Raw genomic sequence first — 10,008 nt, 5'->3', positions numbered from 1 at the left:
CTGGAACCTACATTACCCACAATGCAACCCGACTGCCCACAGCACAATTAGATATGTGGGTGTGTTACGCTAGTAGCAGCTAATGTAGCCTCGAGTCTCGGGCTGAGATGAGGAACCGCTTACAGAGGACTGGTAAACTCCCTTATTTTTAACTCCACACCCACAGATATTTTTCCATTTCCAAACTTGTAATCTCCAACCCCAAGTGACGCCGACTCGAGTGTCATCACTTGAGGCATTTTTTCATACTCTTATTCATACTTCACTTCTTGAGCCACAAAAGGCTTAATACAACTTATTTGACATATGCAGTTGTCACCAAGACTTCAAAACAGACTTTGGCGTGTAAACTCGTCCTTTAAAGCAGCTACAAGAAACTTTTAATTTTATGTTGTTTGTGGCGGTCCCTGTGGACAATAGTGGTAGTGTTCCGCCTGGTGGAAGGTGGTGACATTAGGAATAACTTTATAGAAATAGCCAGTCTTCTCGCTGATGGTCTTGTTTATGTAGGTCATATAGAAGCATCAGTATTAAACTGAGACTGTTTCATGAATGTTTAAAAACTCATCATTATTAAAATGGTTGCTTTTCTGTTGAACTAACTGATTAATCGCTCCACAGAGTACTAGTTGGTTTCCTGAGTGTCTGGAGAAATAATGACGCTGCTGTACATACTAGGGGTCAACCCGGGCCCCCCAGCAGACTTATCTGGCCATAGATCGATACGTGTGCACATTTGTGTCTTTTGTCGCTCAAAGATGTCCTTTTATACACTACAGTTAGATTGTTCTGCCACTGACAAGCAGTTCACGTTTACATTTCAATGCCGTTTTCTAAGGTTGTATTTTTCCTTTTTTTCGATTGATCACTTTTTTGTACTCGATTTAAGCTCCTAACACTTGTCTCTGAAGAAAGTTATCTTTAAAAGCAAGATTGTTATTTACTGTTACACCATGTTTTTTTTTTGTGTGTTTTTTTTTTTTTGAGGACTGAGTTGATGTAAAAGGATTTTAATAAATCATCTCATCCAAAGTTTTTTCTCCCATGAGTCATAGCTGTCTCGAGTTTTTCTTCTTCTTTTTATCTTTTGTGAGTAAAGACAGGAAGTGTCACCGAGTGGGAGTATGAAAACCTAGAATGACGTGTAAAAAAATTCCATTGTGTTCTAAATGTATTAGACTTTTACTTTTACCTATAGCTATTGGAATTCAACAAACTAAAGAAGAAAACATTTCATGGCATAACACAAAATATGGACACTACATAATAAAAAAGATCTTTCTATTGTTCAGTCATGTTTGAAAGAAATAATCTATGGCATATTTACCCAAAAAATACTCCATATAAGAAAAAATGTGAGGAGAGTGTAGAATTGATCATACAACCAAAAATATTTAGTTATTCCTGGAAGGCCGATGCATGATAAGTAATCAAATGCTTGTTATTCCAGGCCAAATTCAAGCTTGTAATAAGGGTTTGTCATGCAGCATGTGATTGGTGTCTGTTGAATTTTTTTTTAAAAAAACAGGAAGCCCTCAAAAAGTCTACCGTCAGTTCCTCCGTCATTTGTCAGAAACAATGCGGCTTCAAATTCTACTCTTACATTTCTTCCAAGGTAGGTCCTGTTTTTTTATCGAATGAAAATACCAGCAGCAGCTGTTGTGTCAAACTTTCAAAAACTTTTAAATGACAATTTAGAGCGAAAAGTAGACGTCTGGGGTTAAAAATGGATAAAACTGATGATAGACCTAATGTTAATACTCTCTTTGTTTTTTTTACTCATCAGTTAAAATGTCTTGCTTAGGTTTGATTAAAAGTCAAAAGGAAGTGAATTGGTCTATATCATATTGTTTATTTATTGTCTGTTGAGTCATGCATGACAAAGACTTAAGCAGGAAGTAGTAAAAACGTTATGTATATAATTATGTCCTCTTTATTCCTACAACTTAATTGCTACTACCAGCCCATTTGCACTATTGTATGTTGTATATTTTGTATGTTTTTAATAGTTCACTATGTGAGCATTTAGTGTAAAATGCTCCTGTGCTTAAGTCCATCCTCACAGGGACGCTAAGCATGGCTGTTAAAAGTGAACCATTCCTATCTTTGAATAGGAAGACTACATTTCCTCAATTATGCTTACCCTTATTTAGAAGTAAAGTTCACAGATCAGACTCCTTCCCTTCTGTTATATAAATACTCCATGTGAGCAGTTACACACATGTAAAGACCAGATGGAGCTGAAACTCAAACCATTGTTTAGTAGTCTTGACTATCTTTGAATGTAACCAAAAATCAGCTGTTTTTATTGTGTTGCTTTTCTTCCGCTCATTACTGTATAAAACCCGAGAAACTGGGTATAATGATGCTGCTAAACTTTTTATTTTTTATTTTTTTTTAAAACAGTGGCACTGGTTGAATCCCTCGAGGTCCCTGGGTACCTTGGGGATACTGTTAGCCTGCCCTCACAGGCCAACCCATCATGGACCCTTTCCAAAATTGAGTGGTCAGTATTTTCAAACACCACTTGGATAGCCACCTATCGCAGTGGGAAGAAAGTTACTGAGCGGTTCTACCTGTATAAAGGGAGACTTGAACTCAACATCACCTCAGGTAAGACAAACGGAGCACCTATCAGTGTAAATGGATCGTTACTTTATTTCTCTCTTGACAGTACCTGTTCTGTTCTTGACAGTTTTTTCTCTATTCATTAGGTGACTTGATGATCCGTAATGTGACCACAATGGATGCCATGGAATACAGTGTCAACCTCATCAATACTCAAGGACAGAGCAGCGTAAAAAAGGTTAAGCTCATAGTGAAACGTAAGTGTCACTAACTTACTGACTGAAATTTTGGCTTTGTCAGGCGGTTAAATATGCTTATGTGAACAAAAGTATTTTCACACATTGTATTTTCAAAGTTAGCCAGCTTGACTTGGTAGAACAGTCCTAAATGAAATGAGACAGACTTTATTTTTCCCACTTATCTTTAATGCTTTTTCTTACTCAGATGTTTGCATACTGATTTTCTCACCATGTTCAACATGTTCAGCAGCTAACACATATGTTGCTGAATGGTCTTCAGTCCAATGCTGCTAAGTAGTGAGGTATTTAGAGAGAACATATCCTTACATCTAATCAATATTTCCAATTTAAACTTTTGCAGTACTCCCCCAGAAACCGGGTATACAGAACGTCACTAAAACACCTATAAACGGAGGCTGCTGGGTGGGACTGATTTGTTCTTCACCTGAGATAGGTGTTGACTTGTCCTGGAAGGTCGAACCTCCCAATGTGAATGTCTTTTCCATGAGCAACTCTAGCAACTCTGCAGCACTTTTAGCATATATCAACACCAACACCACACATGTGAAATTCACCTGCATCTCCAGAAGGGCTACGGACCAAACCTCAAGTGACATCACTTTAAAGTGTGATGGTAAGGACACAATAGACTTAAATGAACATTCGTACATAACACTATGTTGAGATACAAGGGCTGTAACAGGTTAAATTCAACAAGTTATCCTAATTATGTTGTTGTCTCCTCCATGTTGTTTCAGATGGCAAGCCTCAGCCTGGGCCTTCACCTCTGCCAGTGTCAATTCCGTGCAGGTGTAGACATTTAGCTTACTTCACTGGAGGCATGCTTACAGTTTTAATGCTAGTCATTTTGATATACTGTCTCAAAGGTGAGAGCAAAACATTATCCTTGTATAAAAATTCTTCTTTGTCCTCTTACTCCAAAAGTAGGTCACAATCTCATTTGAGCTTGCTCAAAGATGCACAGTGGAGGTAGCATACAGCTTTAGCATTTTCAAACTTTTTAACTTTTTTATTATATTATTTAATCTAGTAAAGAAGCATTGAATCTTGCTTAACTGCTACATTAAATTACTTTTATTGACTATTTTGACATTAAGCAACAACAATATTAACAACAACTGCAAGAATATTAATTGAATAGAGTTATACCATGATCTGAGTGAATACTTCAATGATTCTGATTGGCTGCTGGGTGTCTATTATTACCTGATAGTTGTGGAAGTCGTTGGAGTGAAACTGTTCACCACTCTAAATTATTGCTCTGAAATACATTTAATGAAAACAAAACCTGAATATCTTGAAAACATATCTCACAACACTGAGCCAAAGCATCAGTCCTTAAGTTCTATATCCTCCGAACACCACAGGATGGCGTCTGTAACACACAAGCCCCTGTACTGCCCCTCTGAACTCATGGATAAGGCAAGCGATCATCTCGCATCCCATTCGCTGTTCAACTCACTAGTTCAGGATGCACCGGCCAGTACACATGGCCTATCATTTGTTTGTGAAAATCTTGATATTGATTTGGGAACAGTGTCATTCCTTCACGTCATCCACTACTTCCTGAAAATTGACACCTCGTTGGCCATTATCCCTTTCACACTTTAGGCTCAAACTGCATGTATCTCATCTCTGGTTTTCCTGCAAATGACAAATTTGTGCTGGAGGATTTTTACAAACGTTGACAACCTTCATGCCTTTAAATGCGCAATACAAAGCACATCAGTTAACATTTTTCACATTCGATGGTCTTGTCAACAGTTTTACAAACAACTTATAAGAACCGCCTATGTCAACAGTCTAAATTTTCTGGAGGAGCTATACAAAACTTGGAGATTTGAGGTGCTATAATCAATTTCAAGATAAGAACACCAGCATTTGTTATTTTGGCTCAGAATAAATAAATTAATAGGTTTCATACCAAATTATGAGACTTGTGGGTGCTATAATACATTTTTGGATTAGAAAGAATCACACAAAGTACAACAAAGTAGGGATCTGGGAAAGCTATAGCACATTTTTGGCAAAGGCTTGGGACCACTCTCTCTCGTTCTATTGTAGTAATAATAAAGACTGTTTAGTTCTCAAGCAATTAATATAACCTGCTGACATGTTTTTGTTTTGTATTGTTTTTTTTTAAAGAACAAATCAAACGTGCATGGGAATACGTCCGAGGTATGTTCTTCATATAGTCGTGTTCAGATTGAAATGGTCACCGTTGCAAAAATTCATTTGTATTCTTGTTTATTTTCCAGGAAAACTGTTTTCAGCCAAATAAAACCCATCAACTGAAGGTAAGCTTCTGTGTCCGTTTTGACTGTCCGTTTGTAGCAATGAATGGTACCACAATGTCACAATTCTGAGAAATGACAAAGTTTCTCTGTCCTTCCTAGAATAAGCATGACGAACCAGCATAAAAGTTTCCAGGAGGACAACATCATGTCTGAAGATGCCTGCATAAGTGCATGGTGTGTAGTACTGGTAAAGTTAAAAACATGCACTTGTGATATTAACACTTTACAATATACGGTACATGTATGAATCAGGAACAACCTTAATTACTTATTAATTAATCATTAATAAGTAGGTAGTGAATTACTAAAACAGGGGGAGTATATGACAGGTAGCTAGAGAATCATTATAAATATCATTCTTGTACTGCTTCAGATCTTTCTATATTTATATTTCAAAAGTAAAAACTTCCTTGGCAATAAACCCGATTGTGATTCAGAATTTTTTTAATTCACCAGTAAAAACTCTGTAGTTATTGTCATACTTTATAAATACTTCTCCTGAGGGGGCACAAAAAGAGATTGATGAATAAGTTATTAGTCGTTAATAGTTTTGTGCCACTCAGCAGCTGGTTCAGAGTTAATCAGGAATTACACACAAAGAAAATGCTCGATATTTATGAAGTAATCATTATCTGATGATTCCTTAAAATAGTATCTCCCAGTCAGTGCTTTAATAAATCACCATCCACTATATAGACCTCCATTCAGAATTATGCACTAACTTCTTATTGATGATTCAGTCATTGTCTGGTCATTCTCCACTCGTTCCTTACTCAGTAAATTTTGTGTACCATATTCATTTTCTAAATAAAATAAACTGTAAACAATTGTTGTATATGTATTTAATGTGAAAATGAAAAATGCAATGAACGAAATGAATGTATTTTTTAGAGAAACATATGTAAATGATAATATATGTGTGTATTTTTATATATATTTACACGCACACATACCGATTTACATTGTATGTGTATTTTTTTTTTTACGTATTGTATTTTTTTAATCACCTGAAAATAAATAATTTCTATGTTTCTCTTACCTTAGAATGAGCTGTTTTTATTTACTGAGGGAGTGGGTTGCCTTAGACAATTTGAAACACCATGTTTCTACAGTAGCCCAGAATGGACAAACCAAACACTGGCTCATAAGGCCTTTCACATGTTTTCTCCTACACACGTAGAAGGCAAGCAGCATTCAGTTAGCTACCTTTTGTATAGATAGAGATATTACTTTATATCAGTGTGTTGTAACTATTGTCAAGTGTCATTGTAAGGAGTGTGAAATGTAATGTAGCATTTAACAGAAGTACTGTGATTACATTTATGTGGTCACCAGGAACAGTAACACCTTACTATTACTGTCAAACTAGTTAAAGGCAAAAATGAAGTTTATCAAATTGTTTTCACCAACATGGCACTGTTGCAGGTAATATGAGTAGTAATCACAACAATTTTGATACAGTTTTATATGTGTAGCACATTTGTCACATTTCTAGAAGTTCCCCTTAACACACTTCAAAAGTAGATGTGAGAGTATTGTAAATGAAACTGGGTGGAGCCTTGAGCGTTAGAGTGAAGTAATGGTAAATGGACCTGTGCTTGTATAGCGCCTTTTTAGTCTTCCGACAACAACCTTCCGATTAGTGGATGACCTGCCGTCTGAGCCACAGCCGAAGTGTCAGTGAGAGAGGAAGTGGAGGTGTTATAAGTTAACCACTGTACAAAACTGAGCCTGTCCTCTATCAGTATTATTGTCTTTCTTGCACATCACAGCTCTGGTCTGAGATTATTAGATACTATTAATGCTCAGGTTTTCCTGCAATGATGTGTGAAATTGAATTGAATGCGTAAAAACTCTTTAAAGTGCAACAGTTAAAATAATGAGTATGATTTGTTATCGGTCAACCCAGCTAGCAAAGTTAGAAAACAATATCAGTGTAGCTGGAAGTTGAGATGCTAACGGTGATGCATTTGTATGCATCTAATGTTGCATGTCATAACATTAACATACATTATATTATTTCTGCTAGTTTGATACATTTGATACAAGAAAAAATACAAAAATACTCTGTTGCAGTAATGATGGTAAATGGAATTTAATATGACCTTTGCACGGGATGAAACATTGTTAAGCAGGTGTCAGGAATGACATCCACAAAGGATTTGCATAGTACAGTACTTATTAGGGGACATACAAAACACACAAAACATTTAAAAAATATTTAAATATAATCTCTGTATTTACAGAATTTACAAAATTGTTATTTAAAATGGCTACTGCCTGGGCCCTCGAAGTGAGAGTTTTTGTTCTTTAATACAATAAAAGGAAGGTGCAATCTGTCGAGGCCAACAGTAGAACAGTTACAAGTGCTGTTTTTTTTTGTACCAATTCCAAATGTTTTTTTCTGGCAAAGTATCAAACATCTCAAGCTTTACATTGTGCTGTGACCCTTTAGGAGATTTCTTGGTAGGGCGACACCGACGCCTTCCTCACACGACTCAGCTGGATCTTATCGTACACAGTCTGTGGCTACATGTGTGGAAAAAGGATGTAGAAAAGACACATTTTAACAATAATTCACACACTACCACTTTGTGTTTTGCAATATAAGGAAGAAATGTCCAAAAGCCATTTGTGTCAGCAGTTATTCCATTAGTATAAGAGTTACTTTTTTTCAATAATGTTCCTGGCACTTTTTACCCTTCAATAAAAGTAATCATAATATACTAAAAATGTCTCATATAATCAATATAAAGGAGGTAAAAGTACACTGTAGCCACATGCTTTAGCTGTTGTTGTAGTAGTAGTATATTGTAAACTCAAATTACAGGGTCTAATTCAGTCTCACCTGCTAGAAACTTAAAAATAAAAGTTTTGCTCTTACCCCAGGTGTGACTGTGTTGACTCTGTTGTCAATGGTTTCATACACTGAGCATGGCTTCATTGACATGTTCTGAAAGTTTAAATGTGAATGCATAGTAGAAAGAGGAAAGGAGAAACAGCAAAGTGGGTAAAACATGCATTTGATCCCCTAAAAAAAAAGAATTGCACTCTTATCGAATCTGTGTGGGGCACACTTACATCTTCACTTGCAACTTCAGTGATATCGGCGTACACCGTGAGGTCATTTGAGTCGCTACCTAGTGTTAGAAAGAAAAAACAAGTCAACATCAACATCAAAAATCGATTACACATAATGGAAACCTCAGAGAGCATGAAAAAAAATTCACCATTTTAAAGTTTTAAAGGGACAAACTCAGTGTAACATTTCTTACCTGGCTCACTTGGTTTGCAGTGACAAAACACCACCGCTATTCCAACTATAATGACAATCATCAAGCAACCTCCAGCTGCCACACCCAAGATGAGGATCAAGTTTACTGGGCCTGCAAATGATAGGTATTAGCACTGTTATCATTATGACTGAGTAACAGCAATGGACAGAATGACAATAAAACAATCAGTGCAAAAACAAATAACTGGTTAAATACAGAAATGTCACTTTTTTACTATAAAAGAGCACCAGTCAGAACAGTATCTAATCTCAAGTCAAACTGAAACAGTATGTTCACGCTAATTAATATCATCACCATCATCTATGGTCTTCTCATCCGGTATGGCAGGCTGCTATATCGTTTAGCAGCGTGACAAGATTCACGTGACAGATATGATCTAAGATATCTCACTGGTTTTAACCCACATGCACATTATCACAGTTTAAAGTAAACAGCAGCAATCAGAGTCACAATTTTGAGTTTTAGAATTTCACTTCACTCATTTACAGTGCAGAAGAACACCAGGTACGGTGTTTTTGTTAATGCTTTCCTCTATGTGCATTCTCTAATAGCTGTCATAACTCTACAATTGCATTTTACTTTTATTCGTTTTAGTTCTGTTTATTTGCCTTATCTTTACTAGTCAGAACTAAATTGGTGGTATATTACATTTGAGTTTTGATTATAATTTAAATGGAAACATCTGGAATTAACATTTGAAATATTCAAAATTGTATTTAGATCACACAACCTAATGGCATGAGTAACTATACTGTACAAAATATAATCAAAGATATTAAAAGTATTTTATTTTTATCATAGCTATATTAAATTCCCCCTCCCACTTCTTCTTGTTCCTATAATAGGATGTTTGAGCTTCACTGTGCAGAATGATGTATGTGCAAAGACACGGGACCTATAAGCATGATTTGTGACAAACAACAATAAATTGTTTGGAAGTCAATCCTGGTTTATAATGCAACTTATACAAGTGTGTTGTAGACATGTCAAGCCACCAGTGCACGTGCACTGAGATTGGACTTTACAGAGAAGTAGGAGACGTCATGTATCCAGCAGGAAAACTTTAGAAATTAACATTTGCATATTCATAGATTCTTGAATTTTTAAGGAAGTAGAAAGAGTAGGTGCCTATTTGAGGATTTTTTGCCGATTATAAATATAACTATATAAATATATGATATCATATAAAAGTCAACTATTGTATATAGCCTATGTCCGGAAGAGCTCTTTAATATTTTACAAGTGTTTCTCACAAGTCAGATTGTAATTGCAGAAAGGATCACTCTGACTGGTGACATTGTAATAACACTCGTCCACATACATTTGTGGATATCTTTCATATAACTCCAGATACTTAAGTGAACCCATTTATATGTCCAATCAGCTTTCCGTGCCTCTTTTTCTTCTGCATCATCGCCAGTTGTGATTTATAAAAACGTTATTACAGACAATTTAACACTAATAAACTATGATCACTTCTCTGCACATACCTTTTTCTTGTTGAGTCTCGTTGCTGCACTTCACTATTTTGGATGCCGACTTCTCGCTGACAATATTGTTACTTATGCAGGTGAAATTGGTGTCTCC

The 10,008-nt window shown here is 36.0% G+C and overlaps 1 protein-coding gene across 3 annotated transcripts; it reads left to right on the top strand.

Annotated features, from left to right (window-relative positions):
- Nucleotides 1-1,508: 1,508 nt before the first annotated feature.
- si:cabz01074946.1 lies at nt 1,509-6,165 on the top strand. Of its 3 annotated transcripts, none has more exons than XM_035675742.1 (8): nt 1,509-1,615; nt 2,407-2,613; nt 2,715-2,825; nt 3,169-3,441; nt 3,566-3,617; nt 4,974-5,006; nt 5,087-5,125; nt 5,225-6,165. In XM_035675742.1, the coding sequence occupies exons 1-7, from the start codon at nt 1,579-1,581 to the stop codon at nt 5,121-5,123; spliced, it is 750 nt and encodes a 249-aa protein (XP_035531635.1). In that variant the 5' UTR covers nt 1,509-1,578; the 3' UTR covers nt 5,124-5,125; nt 5,225-6,165. The 3 variants fall into 3 exon arrangements, 2 of the variants coding, with proteins under 2 accessions (XP_035531635.1, XP_035531634.1); XM_035675741.1 differs by having other exon boundaries at nt 3,566-3,694; XR_004797245.1 differs by having other exon boundaries at nt 3,566-5,006.
- Nucleotides 6,166-10,008: the final 3,843 nt, after the last annotated feature.

This window comes from Morone saxatilis, unplaced genomic scaffold (assembly GCF_004916995.1).
Source record: "Morone saxatilis isolate NCDOM2014 unplaced genomic scaffold, NCSU_SB_2.0 Contig4, whole genome shotgun sequence".
NCBI lineage: Eukaryota > Metazoa > Chordata > Actinopteri > Moronidae > Morone > Morone saxatilis.
Note: the sequence above shows the minus strand (reverse complement) of the source record. Positions and strands in the feature narration are given on the sequence as shown.

Excerpts from the sequence above, each read along its gene's own strand:
- si:cabz01074946.1 (XM_035675741.1), top strand. The coding sequence starts at position 1,579 with ATGCGGCTTCAAATTCTACTCTTACATTTCTTCCAAG. Across the intron at positions 2,614-2,714 it reads TGAACTCAACATCACCTCAG|GTGACTTGATGATCCGTAAT; the intron begins GTAAGACAAACG and ends TCTATTCATTAG. Across the intron at positions 3,442-3,565 it reads CATCACTTTAAAGTGTGATG|ATGGCAAGCCTCAGCCTGGG; the intron begins GTAAGGACACAA and ends ATGTTGTTTCAG.